Genomic DNA, 15,005 nt, shown 5'->3' with positions numbered 1-15,005 from the left:
AGGCTTGAAATTTTAAAAGTGTACCTAGTATTTCTATGGTTATGTCAACGCTTGACAGTGTCAAGGCTCATTTTTTTTTTTTTTTTTAATTTATTTTACGGCCCTGGTGTCAAGGCTCAATAGAGCAATGACCTAGGAAATAATAGTTATTGTTTACTCATTGCAATAGAGTTAGAACCCAGAGCCGTAAAAAATGTCAATGTCATTAATGCTGTCATCTGTCATTCCATAGTGATTGATTGTGTCATTTCCACTGACGTGTTGTTTTTGGCAAAGATTATAATTATAATCACTACATTTGTTTTTTGTGGCTATTACACTTGCACAAAACTAACCAATATAACCACCTAACGATCCTCACAATCGTTATTATTGATGATCCTCTATAATTTTACCAATAAATACCAACAAGAGGATGTGAATTGAGATTATCAAGTAGAGTACAGTTTCGTAATTTTGGTAATGTGTTCTGTGATTTTGGTGTTCCTGGAAGTTGAGTGGCTCGTTGTTGACGTTTAATGATAATGATAGGAATTGTTGACGACTGTACCTTATTATTGTAAACAAAATAAATATTTAAAACGTAATTTTAGCGCATATTACATATTATTTTCTACAAGAAAACACTAAAAATGTTGAAGGCTGTGATACTCATCGGAGGACCACAGAAAGGTTGGTACACAGGGTTGGTACTTTTATTGTTACGAAAGCTACAATACAACACACCCGGTGTTATCTTTGAGTCAATGTCTTTGAAAGTGTATTTTAAAGTTAACTATTGTGTAAAAACAACATTTTACGTACCTACTTGAGATGGAATTCATACGTAAAACTAGAAATTCTTATCTAAACTAGGTACCTACTTAAATAAGGAAACAAACCAATAGTAAAAAAAATTATATTTGCTATTATTTAGCCAAAGCCATATTTCCAAAATAGATATACACTTTTTGATAAGTTTTTTATGTTTCTAATGTTTCATGGATATCTTTATGACATGACAAGTTCGTGTTAAAAGTATTAAAATTGATGTAATTTCATTAATAAGTGGTTACTGGTTAGCAATGAAACGATAGTATGAATACAGTAACTAAATGCATGCTAGGCAATTAATTTTTTTTAGCATAGTAGCACATACCAGATATCCGCTAGTTTGATAATATTCTTTATGTTTCAGGAACCAGGTTCCGTCCTCTCTCCTTAGACATACCGAAGCCACTCTTCCCCATCGCAGGGCTTCCGCTGATACAACATCATATAAAAGCGTGCAAAAGGCTGGCAGAATGCAAGGAGATACTGATCATAGGCTCCTACACTACTACAACTATGGCACAATTTGTTAGTGATATGCAGATAGAATGTAGTCCTGTCATTATTAGGTATTTTTTTCATATTGTTTTTATTACCTACTTTAATGCATAATAGTCTGATAACGCATTCAAGTTTTCATTTATGACACCACGTAGATCAAAGTTAACAACTTAACAGCAGAGCGAGAACACTTCCAAAAGTTTGAGTTATGGATACTGTGCAGTTGCTTTTTAGGGTTCCGTTCCTCAAAAGGAAAAAGAAACCCTTATAGGATCAATTCGTTGTCTGTCTGTCTGTCCGTCAGTCCATCTGTCTATCGTGCCTGTTATGAAAACCTACAGGGTACTTCCCGTTTAGTTCATCAGTGGTTCCTCTGTGAAAGGGTAACAGATAGGCAGACTAAGAGTGCTTCTACCCTTTACTTATGCTTATCATATTAGTTTAGGATGTATCTACAACATGATAAGGTCCATTTTCATTTAACAGATATTTACAAGAGTTCACACCTCTTGGTACTGGAGGAGGTCTGTACCACTTCAGAGACCAGGTTAGAGCTGGCAACCCGGCTGCATTTTTCCTGCTGAATGGAGATGTTTGTGCTCACTTTCCATTGGAGGAACTATGGGCATTCCATGAAGAGAGACCTAATGCTTTAGTGAGTATCTTAATATTATCATATCCATGTATGTTTTATCTTTACAATCAAAACTCATATCTGATATTAAAAACAATGTACTTATGTAATGTACAATGATAGAAGTAAAGATTGTGTTTTTACTAATTTACACTTTAACTTGTCTTTAACTAATGATTTTAAGCTTATGTCTCCTCGCTTCGCTCGGGAGTTACTCTGGCATGGCTAGTTACGCTTGGGATCTATCCCGGGGCCTAAGACATTGTATGACCCCCATGTGGAATAATTTATTATTATTAATGTGTGATATCTAGTGCTTCCTATGTGCGTCTTTCTATTCCAGGTAACAATAATGGGCACAGAAGCAACCCGTCAGCAATCAGTACATTACGGCTGTATGGTCCATGAGCCTACCACTAAGGCAGTGACACATTACGTAGAGAAGCCAAGCAGTTACATATCTACACTCATCAATTGCGGCGTGTATGTCTGCTCGTTGCAAGTATTTCACACTATGGCGGATGCCCTTCAAAAGGAAAAGGCTGGATTTTATAGGTAAGCACATGAAATAAGGCTAGTTAAAAAGACATTCAAAGTATTGTCACAGAGTAAGGATGGTATGCTATTAGCTACCGGAGGTTCGATGAAGCCGTCTAGACAGCAATCGTGCGGTACAGTACGCGGCAGAAAGTACATCGGCCATTAGGATGACATTTGGGCTTTGTAGAGCGTTGTCTCTGTCACTCATACCTAGATGACGTTTTGTCAGTCTCAACGACAGAGACAATGCTCTTGTAGCTGACTCGGCCAGTTTACACACATTTTATAATACATATTTCAAGCTAATATTTATATTTATATCGTATTTCATAATATGCACAAATATTTATAATATATTATACTAGTACGTATATATAAACATTATAAGATAATAAATATTACACCAGCAGTTTATCGATAGTCGACTATCGACTTTCGAACTCCCTAGCTGGCAGAGGTACATAACGTATTATATAGCGACGCGCCGATGCGCGGACGCAATCGCAAGGTGAAACAGTCAAATCCCAACTTTGACGCGGAACGCACGCCGCTTGTGCTCCCGTTCATAATACGCGCTTATGTATATCTGCTTACATCTTGTGATTTCGCTTTCCCGCTACGCTTGGCTTACGCTTAATTCCTGTGTAGTGCTTTTAGTGCCTTATAGAATATGCTAAACCATTTCTGTGCACCTTCTACCATGTTTGGGTGATGTATATGTAATATTGGAACAGGAAGGAAATAAACAACATATCTGGAGTCCCATCTTTCATTTCCTCGCCTGCACAGTAGGTACCTGCCGTTTCCTACGTCGGACATCTACAGGAAGACTACAAGTACGTACCTACTGATTTACATACATATAACAAATATCACCCCTGATATATTACATAAACATTGGCGGTGAACACCTACCACATACCGCCATATTGGAGACCTCCATATACTATCGAACATGAATAAGGACGTACAAGGCACGTCGGCAACATTGCCGCCCGACGATAGTGAGGGGAACGAGTCGATAAATCACAACGATGTTTTTAAAGTTGGAGTACGGGTCCCACCATTCTGGCCTGAGGAGCCAGAGATTTGGTTCGCGCAGGTTGAGGGTCAATTCGCCATATCAGGAATAACCAACGATGCCACAAAGTTTAATTACGTCATAGGTCATCTTGATAATCAACATTCAACGTTAAGGATATTATAATTAACCCTCCCGCTAGCAACAAATACGACAAACTCCAAGGCGAGCTGATAAGGAGACTGACTGCGTCGAACGAGAAAAAAATAAAACAGTTGTTGATGCACGAAGAGCTCGGCGATCGCAAACCTTCCGCTTTTCTGCGCCACCTTACAGGTTTAGCAGGCGCTGACGTCCCAGATGACTTTCTGAAGACGATTTGGATCAGCCGACTCCCGCATGGTATCCAAACGGTGCTCGCCGGTCAGCCTGCAGGAACTGCGCTTGAGGACTTAGCCGACTTGGCGGATAGAGTGAACGACCTGGCTTCTTCAACACCCAAGGTAGCTTCCCTAGCTAGCGAGGTCCCTAGCTCACTCATCAGCGACCTCACTAAGGAAGTAGCTGAGCTACGGAAGCAGGTTCAACAAATGGCGACGCAGAGGAACAGCAGATCACGTACTCGCACACCTCAAGGCAAGCGTAATTCTTCAAGGCAACGAACACAATCCAACTACAGGAAGTTTCCGCTGTGTTGGTATCATAGCAAGTATGGAGATAAAGCCCGCACATGCGTTCGCCCCTGTGACTTTAAGTCGGAAAACTCGACGGGCGGTCGGTAATGGCGACAAACGATTGCCCATCAACATCTACTGGTCGCCTGTTCGTCACTGATCGGTCTTCGAAGACGCAATTTCTGGTCGACACCGGTAGCGACCTGTGTGTTTTTCCCCGATCAGCGTTACGTGAACGTCGTACTCGGACTGAATATACGTTGTGTGCAGCTAACGGTTCTGTAATAGCCACTTACGGTTTTGTGAACTTAGATTTAGATTTCGGACTGCGTAGGACTTTTGTGTGGCGTTTCGTTGTAGCAGATGTTACAAAACCAATAATAGGCGTAGATTTTCTAAATTATTACAACCTTGTAGTAGATTGTCGCAATAAGCGCTTGATAGATAATCTTACTTCTGTAACGACTACGGCTACATTGGCTAATTGTAAGAATGTGTCTTCTGTAAAGATTGTAACCGGCGAAACACGATATCACAAGATCCTTGACGAGTTTCCCGAGATAACACGACCAGCTGGTAGACATCACACAACACCACATAACACAGTCCATCACATACGCACCACTCCAGACCCGCCAGTATCATCACCTCCTCGTCGACTAGCTCCGGACAAACTTAAGATTTGAAGAAGGAATTTCAGTCTATGCTGGCCAGTGGCACAGCTAGACCATCCGAAAGCCCATGGTCGTCGCCCTTACATCTAGCGCCAAAGAAAGATAACGGCTGGCGTCCATGCGGCGATTATCGCAAACTTAACGCCCGAACGATTCCGGATAGGTATCCGATTAAGCATATTCAAGATTTTACGCACAGCATTTCAGGTTGTAAAATTTTCAGCACCTTAGATCTTGAAAAAGCTTACAATCAGATACCTATAAATCCTGAGGATATTGCTAACACTGCAATCACCACACCGTTTGGAATGTTTGAGTTTCCGTATATGACTTTTGGTCTAAGGAATGCGGGACAAACATTCCAGCGGTTTGTGGATGAGATGACAAGAGGGTTGGACTTTGTGTATTCGTACTTGGACGACTTTCTGATTTACTCAAAGAGTGAAGCAGAACACGAGGAGCACATTACTTTCTGTCGCGTACTGTAAGTGGTGTCAAGCGACCGGGATCTCTATAGTAATGTCGGGACAGTTACCACTAAATAAAAGGCGTCGGACTACTGTGTCTCCTTATTGTATTGGTATTGTTGACTTAAGGTATACATGATATACATGAGAAATCAAACTTATGAGCGTAGGCAAGCTAAGCTAATTTCATTTAGCTTAGTTCACATAACTGCGGCGTCTTTTCATGCTTCCATTATATTTTGTTTCAGTAGGAATGGTCACGGTAGTCCACCTCCTGGTTATATGTCGTTTGAACAAGATGTTTTGGCACCACTTGCGGGGACCAATAAATTATATGCAATGCAGGTATTGATTTTTTAAGTAAATTATTATGTTCATAGAATCATCATCATCATGAACAACCAATAGCCAGTTCACTACAGAGCATGGGGATTCTCTCAGTATGAGAGGGGTTTGGCCACGTTTGGAGTACGGATTGGCAGACTTCACACACCTTTGAGAACATTATGTAGAACTCTCAGGCATGCAGGTTTCCTCACGATGTTTTCCTTCACTGTTAAAGCGAGTGATATTTAATTTCTTAAAACGCACATAACTCCTAAAAGTTAAAGGTGCGTGCTCGGGATCGAATTCCCGACCTCCTGAATAGGAGGCGGACGTTGTAACCACTAGGCTATCCCGGTTCATAGAGTAGAATAGATTAATTTCCTTTCATAGGCCAGGTAATTATGGGACCTCCGACATACTGGACTACAGTAGACTGCTGTTTACAAATATAATTTAATTAACCTGGCAGGTAGGTCACTGGTGGTCGCAGGTGAAGACGGCCGGCTCCGCCATATACGCGAACCGGCACTACCTGGAGCTGCACCGACGGCTGAAGTACGAGCCTTGTCACATCTTGCCCTACGTTTACATACACCCCACGGCCGTCGTCGACAGCACAGCAGTGGTAAGTAGGTCGCCTCTATATAACAAACTAGCGACCCGCTCCGGCTTCGCAAGGGTAGGTTATTGCGATTTTCGTAGGGGTCTCAAATTTTTTGAATTGAAATATCAGGAATAATGTAGCTTTCTATTGGCGAAAAAATTTACCAATTTACCTCTTTATAATATTAGTATAGACTGACTAATGCCGTCTACACATTGGTGAAACGTACAGGCCCGAACTGAACTTTGCATTTCATAGAGTCCAGGCCATGTGTTGACTTGCATGATATATTGCAACAATGTGGACAGCAACTCTTATTGCACGTTACGTTTCGCCAGTTTGTACGTGACATAACCGACCCGCTTCTAAGTCGTGGAATCGTCAAGAAAACCTACTTGCTAAATCTGAAGTACCTATCGATGAAATTAGGAACGTAAAATGTCTATAGTATTTAAATTATTATCATTCTCGACATGGTTCTCTTAGGATAATTACTCACATGTAACGAAAGAACAGGTGATCACACTTATTATACGTAGACTACTAAAAATATAACTTTTTTGGCTATTTAGTAACATTTTAACAGGAAATGAACATTTTTGTCTGTCTTTTAAAGATCGGACCAAACGTATCGATAGGAGAGGGAGTCACGATCAAAGCGGGCGTGCGGTTAAAGGAATCGATTGTGCTGAACAACGCCACAATCAATGAACACGCACTTGTTATGTATTCAGTTGGTAAGTAGTATTCTACGTATTCAAGCTCAATATATTATAGATTATAAAAAAATTAAACGTTACACGTGGACGAGGCACATAGTTCGAAGGACTTTAGTGTCCCAAGGTGCTGGAATGACGATCGTGATCTTGGTGTTGACAGAACCTATTACTACAACATTAAACGAGTCACAAAGAACCGTTGACCGATTGACGTCCACTGCTGGACCTATGTCCAGCAGTGGACGTCAATCGGTCAACGGTTTCTATAGATCTATTTCCAGTATTCAGTTCAGATTTGTTTTCAGCGACGTGATAGTCTTAAGGTTGAGATCTATAGACCGCATTCTGACTTTGCTCAGACATTAGACACGGTTAAAGCGAGACAGCGTTATATAGCTGGCATAAATCTGTCTCGTTTTAACAGTGACTTAACTCTAAGCAAAGTCAAAGCACGCTCTATGGATTTCAGCCTAAGATGCGGCGTGTAGAGCACGCAAACGCACAATGCAGTCGCCGCTCGGCTTACACCTACATAGCTACCTACGAAGCTGAATTACAACGGGCAGGGTTCATAGTTCGAAAAACCGATAGACCTGAGGTCCCAAGGTGCTAGAATGACGACCACGCACCGGAAAGTGCAGCGTCGGCAGATCCCATTAGGTGGACAGACGACATCAAACGAGTTGCAGGGAGCCGGTGGATTCAGGATGTCCAGCTGTGGACATATTTGAGGTTAATGATGACGTCCATTTGTGAGTTTGTTTTTGACTTTGCCTACAGTCGGTCAGGGTGCGTCCGTGGGCGAGTGGTCGCGCGTGGAAGGTACGCCGACGGACCCGGACCCGGACAAGCCGTTCGCTAAGATGGACAACATACCGCTGTTCAACAGCGAGGGCAGGCTCAACCCTTCCATTACTGTATTGGGTAAGTTCTTTTGTACATGACAGCCTCCACAAACTAAAAGTCGCTCAGCGGGCCATGTTGGGTGTTTTTCTGAAAGACAGGATTACTTGCTTTACACCACCTTTTTATGAAAAAACCATTAACTTAAAGACCAACTTCTGCTGAATCGATTTTTTTCTTTAGATACAATGAAATGATCCTTACATAAAACTAAGATTTAGTCAATTTAATTTATTTTTATGGACAACTCACGCATGTCAAAAAAATTGACTGCCAAAAAATTTTTCACAAAGAAAGACCTAAAAGGTTCCTAAGAAGGTTTCCCTGTATCTCCCATGGTTTTGGATTTCCCCATACTGTCCCAGTTAAAATACCCTCTGTATTTTAAAGTTTTCAGTCGCCATTTTTGCTCTGTGTCATCTTTACTGTCATGGCAAAAATACCCTTGTCCCTTTGAATAAGTACTAAAATTGTACTTTCGACATAACAGTTGATACATAGAGCTAAAATGGCGAGTGAGTTCTCATTTTGAACTGACAATAATTTATAGATTCATTGACCCAACGCGTATGCGTTGAAGTTGTCTACAGAGAACAGATATATTAATCATTTGGAAACTTTCTTTCAGGCTCTGACGTCGTGGTTCCTCCAGAAAGGATCGTGTTGAATTCAATAGTTCTACCACACAAACAATTATCTAGGAGCTTCAAAAATGAAATAATTTTATAGTGTAAAATAAATTGTAATATAACTTTTGACAATAATATTTTAGGGCCGATTTTCTAATCTACAATTAACGTTTTAACTGAGAAATAAATTTGAGTTTTGTGGTTAGAAAATCTGTCTAAATTTCACATTCATTCATAAGTTTAAGAGATGCTTCCCTAGCGCACTCCCCAGCGCTCTCAATAGAGTTTGATTGGTTAGTATTCAAATGAGAACCAAACTACGTTTGTATGGGAGCGCCTACATGTAAACTCGTTATAGTTTAGTTTTTTTTTTAATTCTTTATATGGACCAAATAATAAGTCGTAAGTTGGCAAGTGGATAATCAGCCCGTAGTTTACTAAAATATTATAAAGCCATTGAAATGTAGCATAATATGTGAACTGGCGCGACATAGACAAGTAGCCACTAATCTGGTATTGGACAACTAGTCAGTCCCTCACTCACCATAGCCTCATAGATTATTGATTCAAGCTGCTACTGCTGTCTCGCTTCGACATATGATGGCGTCCCTCTCACTCACCATAGCCTCAGATTATTAAAATCTCCCTCCAAAACTATCTCCGAAACGTTGTATTGTGGTGTTACTTATTTATTTAATTTGAAATAGAAATGTCGAGTAACGAGAGCAGCAGTATTTCAACTCCGGAAACTATCAATGCTCAAAGTGTAATAAACGATTTGCTCCCAGAAACATCTAAAGACAGATAGGTAGGTACCTATTTAAGCATAGGAAATAGGAATATTTTGATTTTATTGTCGTGCGAGGTGTGAAAAGTAGAGTATTGAACTTGGGGGTACTTAGTCTTGGGCGCCCCTAAACCCTCTCTTCACTCAGGATTCTAGATGCAACACCCTCGCTACGCTTGGGATTTGTCCCGGTGCCCGTGACGTAAGACATTACATTACCCCCATGTTGAATAATCTACTATTAATTAACCGATACATTATAATGAATTTTATTTACGTCTTCATAGGACTAGGACTCTCTTTCGCACAATTTACTGAATATAACCCAAACCAAAGTTAAAAGAGGCGGCTTTAAATAGAGAAGCTTTTCGCATGATGACCTCCAAACTTCGTTTCGAAGAAGGCACAAGAAGAAGAAGAAGAAGATGATGATGATCATAAACATTTTTTTAGCAAATAACAGATCTTTTTATATCAATGCGTTCCGATACTAAAGAGATGAGAGCTAGGACTTACTATACGTAAATTATTGTTTTTAGTGAGTGTTGTTACAAAAGAACTATTTTACTTATTTATAAGATAGAAGATACAAGTTTATAAAACTAAGTAAGTCCTAAAATAAACGGTACAAGTTTAAACTGCTGAGTTCCATGATATGATAAATACTTTAATGAATATTTACAAGATGAGCTATCGGACGTCGAAGTGTCCGTGAAAATATCAGCTCACCAGGGGTTGGATATAGATACCAATTTGTCATTTAGGTGTTTTATACTTTAACATTATTTGAATAATTTATGTTAGTGCATTGAATTGAACCTAGTTGTCATACCTGCAACTTCGCCGTTTTGAAAAACCTCTTTTCGACGGCCAGTACATGTGTCAACAGAGATGTGATTACATTCAAAAAGTGTTCAATAGGGAAATATTGTATGTGATATACTTTCTGAAATATTTGAGTTCAAAATAGAACAATAAAGCATTGACACAATGTTTTATCACTGGCCGCCGAAACGAGGTTTTTCAAAATGGTGGACTTGGTTTCTAATATTTCTTCTTTTTTTTGTAAAGAAAATAAGTACTATGCTTAAATAGGTACCTACCTATCTGTCTTTAGATGTTTCTGGGAGCAAATCGTTTATTACACTTTGAGCATTGATAGTTTCCGGAGTTGAAATACTGCTGCTCTCGTTACTCGACATTTCTATTTCAAATTAAATAAATAAGTAACACCACAATACAACGTTTCGGAGATAGTTTTGGAGGGAGATTTTAATAATCTGAGGCTATGGTGAGTGAGAGGGACGCCATCATATGTCGAAGCGACACTTTCTGTGTGAAGTCTACCAATCTGCACATGGCCAGCGTGGTAAACTATGGCCAAACCCTTCTGACTCTGAGAGGAGAGCCGTGCTCTGTAGTGAGCCGGTGATGGGTTGATCATTACACATTCTGCCAGATTGTGACTGGGGTCTTTTATGGTAAAATGACACACTGTAGTAGACCCCTTGCTATAGACTAAAATGAATTGTTTATTGTTGCACTAAAAAATACAATAAATTCAGCCAATCTCAACAATTGGGATTGTCGCAATGATGCAGCGTTGTCGTAATCGACCAATATGTAACATCTCCATTTATTTTTGTACTTAAAATATGTTACTTCGATGAATATAGATAAACAAAATATTATTTTAGTATAATTTTTATTTTCTATATTTTGGTACCTAAGAATACAATTTATTAAGCACATTCGCAGTGTTTTATTTAGCCTAACAATAATAGTTATAATGTACTTTGTCATAGGTCTCGGGTAGATTTTACCGTTTGCCGATTTCAATTAAATCCTTATTGGAATATAAATTTGGAACTCTCGCCCTCAAAATTCACGTCTCTTAAAAATTAAATTACTAAACCGATTTTGATGAAATAGACGGATAAATTCGATACCAGTTTATTTAAAAAGTTAAAATAATAAATAGCCTTGTTGAATTGAGAACCTCAATTTTTGAATTTAGTTAAAAATCATAACTTAACTTGATAAAAAACGAAGTCGGTTAATAAGTGTGAAATTAAATTAGGAGAAGTTCTCAGTAATTGTTACTCACGATCTGAAAGCTGAAACACCCTGTTTATATTTAGTAGATAACTTGTTACCGCAAAAAAAATGGTTTAGGTAACCCCTTGAATGATACGTCGTTAAATGGGTACTATGAATTGAAATCATTATTAGGTTTCTTACAGTTATTGAAAAAAAGATAATGACCGTCAGAACTTTTAACAGATAGCATGGCTTCCGTACCCTACCTTACCTATGCTCTGTTCTGATAGTCTTCTAACACACTTGATCCGTTTTTAGGGTTCTGTACCTGAAGGCACTGACGGGACCCTATTACTAACCCTCCGCTGTCCGTCCACCCATCTGTCTCTCTGTCAGCGGGCTGTATCTGATGAACCGGACTAGGTAGAGAGTTGATTTTCACACAGAGTGTGTACCTATTATTCCATTGCCGCTATAACAAAAAATAATGAAAATTTCAAAATAGCCGCCACGTAAATTAAAAAGTACCTACGTAATCTTGTACGATAGTACGGAACCCTTCGTGTGCGAGTCCAACTCACTTGGTCGGTTTCTTTAGTTACAATAATAAAAATTTTGTTCACAGTGAGGAGTTTAAGGAGGTAGGTAACGTTGAAAAAAAACTTTTTATCAATAATGCAAATGAAGCTACTTACGCAGTAAGCGCAAGGTCGTCACAGCAAACATATAAACTTGTTGCTGAACGACAAATGAATAGTTACTTATACTACGTTAGTATCTAAATATATAAAAGGAAAAGGTGACTGACTGACTGACTGACTGATCTATCAACGCACAGCTCAAACTACTGGACGGATCGGGCTGAAATTTGACATGCAGATAGCTATTATGACGTAGGCATCCGCTAAGAAAAGATTTTTGAAAAATCAACTCCTAAGAGGGTAATAATAGGGGTTTGTAATTTGTGTAGTCCACGTGGACGAAGTCGCGAGCATAAGCTAGTTATTATATTCCGTGCTTATACCTAATACTGAGTACCTACTCTTAAGTGCCTATACTCAGTTCCTAGATACGAGACGACTGCGCATCTAGATATTGTTGATAGAATGTTACTGGCAGCGGATGATGGAACCGAAACTGAAAAAATATAGTATAAATAGTATATATATTATATAGAAACTTTATAGGGTTTCGACTTACGATACTCCAAAAAATCTATATCGTTATTCGTTGGACTACCCGCGTAGTGATGATTTCCCTCACCGTTAAAGCAAATGTTTTTTTTATTGAGATGGCAATACGGGTATGAGGCGGGGGGACGCCACGCACACCCGCACCGGGTTAGCGCGGGGGCTGTGTGTTTGTGTGTGCGGGGCGTTCCCTCCCCGATTGCCATCTCGATTTGTCGCGTACTATAGATGCTTAAAAAGTTAAAACGCACGTAAGTTAGAGGTGCGTGCCCAGAATCGAACCCCGAATAGGACGCCGGCTTTATAGTAAGTGTCAACCTACTGATAAACATCCACTGTTGGACATAGGATCTCTTGTTGGGACTTATACGCCACGGTCATGCGCCGCCTGAATCCAGCGGCTCTCTGCGGCTCGTTTGATGTCGTCTGTCCCCAAGTGGGGGGTCTTCAACCCTGCGCTTCCGGTGCAAGGTCGCCATTCTACTAAGGTACCTTTGTAAGTATGTCGGTAAGTTCTAAGTATATATACCTACCTAATATTCAGTACAATCTATCTACACTTAATATTATAAAGAGGAAAACTTTGTTTGTTTGTTTGTACTGAATAGGCTCAAAAACTACTGGACCGATTTTAAAAATTCTTTCACCATTCGAAAGCTACATTATCCACGAGTAACATAGGCTATATTTTATTTTGGAAAAAAATTGGGTTCCGTAAGATATTTGGGTTTTTCGGACACAAGGTGTAAAAAATCAACCAGAAAAGTTACTTATTTTGCGTACGCTGCCTAAACTATAAAAGATAGAACCATAAAATGTTCTAATTAATTGTAGATCTTATAAATATCTACAAAAAAGTCCGCGACACACTATACCCATCTATGTCGAGTGAGGCACAGCAACCATTTTTTTATTTAAAAATCTTGAATTTTTTTTGGACTACATTTAAACGCGTTTATTTTACTCATGCTATTAATCCTTATCAAAATAAATGATTTCATCACTAAGAACAGTTTATGGAGATAATATTTGGTCTTTGAATGATTAAATTGGACGTTTGGTTTTGAAGTTATGGCGAAATTAAAATATTACGATTTCTGCTGCACGGCCCGTTGTATTATATAAAGAGGTAATGTCGTTAAGTTTGTTTGTAGGGGGTAATCTTTAGAACTACTGAACCGATTTTAAAAATTCTTTCACCAGTAGAAAGCTACATTATTCCTGAGTGACATAGGCTATACGGGATCTTTAAAAACCTAAATCTACGCGGGCGAAGCCGCGGGGATCAGCTAGTATTATTATAAAGAGGTAAAGTTAGTAAATTGGTTTGTAGGGGGTAATCTCTGGAACTACTTTATCGATTTTGAAAATTCTTTCCCCAGTAGAAAGCCACATTATTCCTGAGTGACATGGCTACATTCTTTTTCAAAAAATTAGTTCCCTACGAAAATTTTAATAAGCTACCCGTGCGAAGCCGGGGCGGGTTGGTAGTATTATAGATATATTGTGGAATGTCGATCTGAAACAGGTTGCAGAATGCGGTGATAAGCAGTTTAAGTGATAGGTAAATGCAAAAGAAGATAAAATATCGTATATTGGTATATAAGTATAAACTTTCTCTTTTAAAAATGGTAGGTAAGTATTTTAAAGTATTCGGGGGTCAGAGGTTCGATCTTGTGCTCGCACCTCTCGCTATTGGCTGACAGGTTGAGATGGCGGGGTATGAGGCAGAGGACGCCCCCGCACGTCATCCGCACCGGGTTAGCACGGGGGCTGTGCGGGTGTGCGGTGCGTTCTCTCCCCGATTGTCATCTCGACCTGTCGCGTACATTGTGTATTTTAGCAAATAAATATCACTTGCTTTAACGGTGAAAAAAAACATCGCGATCGTGAGGAAACGTGCATGCCTGAGATTTCTTCATCTATATCTACCTATATCTTCTATACTATTATATTATAAAGAGGTAATGTCGTTAAGTTTGTTTGTAGGGAATCTTTGGAACTACTGAACCGATTTTAAAAATTCTTTCACCAGTAGACAGCTACATTATTCCTGAGTGACATAGGCTATACGGGATCTTTAAAAACCTAAATCCACGCGGACGAAGCCGCGGGGATCAGCTAGTACTTAATATTCTCTTTGCGTGTAGTCTGCTAATCCGCACTTGGCCAGCTTGGTGGATTATGGCTAACACCTTTTCATTCTGAAAGGAGACCCGTGCTGAGTAGTGGGCCAGTGATGGGTTGATGATGATGATGAACTATGTACTTTTTAATAGTTACAATTAAAAATATTTCGATAGCGTTTACTTACCAAGTCGACCAAATAGAATATGTCGACACTCAAAGGAAACACGAATTCTATGCAAAGTAAATAAATAATTCACATCGATCCGGTTGATCACAAACTAATGTTTATCAACAACATAATATTATGCACTTGACCTGTTGCTACACGTTCGCTGTTATAGGGTGCACGGAATTG

General features: G+C 39.4%; 1 protein-coding gene across 3 annotated transcripts in view; it reads left to right on the top strand.

The window, feature by feature from the left end:
- Nucleotides 1-11,041, top strand: part of Gmppa (GDP-mannose pyrophosphorylase A) — a 129,559-nt gene extending 118,518 nt beyond the window's left edge. Inside the window, exons 2-10 of one of the 3 annotated variants that reach the window (XM_069499897.1) lie at nucleotides 591-672; nucleotides 1,178-1,379; nucleotides 1,798-1,966; nucleotides 2,289-2,500; nucleotides 5,570-5,666; nucleotides 6,118-6,273; nucleotides 6,869-6,989; nucleotides 7,752-7,895; nucleotides 8,503-11,041. In XM_069499897.1, coding sequence (XP_069355998.1) covers nucleotides 633-672; nucleotides 1,178-1,379; nucleotides 1,798-1,966; nucleotides 2,289-2,500; nucleotides 5,570-5,666; nucleotides 6,118-6,273; nucleotides 6,869-6,989; nucleotides 7,752-7,895; nucleotides 8,503-8,603 — 1,242 coding nt within the window. In that variant the 5' untranslated portion in view covers nucleotides 591-632 and the 3' untranslated portion in view covers nucleotides 8,604-11,041. Of the gene's footprint in view, nucleotides 1-282; nucleotides 673-1,177; nucleotides 1,380-1,797; nucleotides 1,967-2,288; nucleotides 2,501-5,569; nucleotides 5,667-6,117; nucleotides 6,274-6,868; nucleotides 6,990-7,751; nucleotides 7,896-8,502 lie in introns of those variants that run through there. The other 2 variants (XM_034970262.2, XM_034970263.2) reach the window with 2 other exon arrangements.
- Nucleotides 11,042-15,005: the final 3,964 nt, after the last annotated feature.

Source organism: Maniola hyperantus, chromosome 7 (assembly GCF_902806685.2).
Source record: "Maniola hyperantus chromosome 7, iAphHyp1.2, whole genome shotgun sequence".
NCBI lineage: Eukaryota > Metazoa > Arthropoda > Insecta > Lepidoptera > Nymphalidae > Maniola > Maniola hyperantus.
Note: the sequence above shows the minus strand (reverse complement) of the source record. Positions and strands in the feature narration are given on the sequence as shown.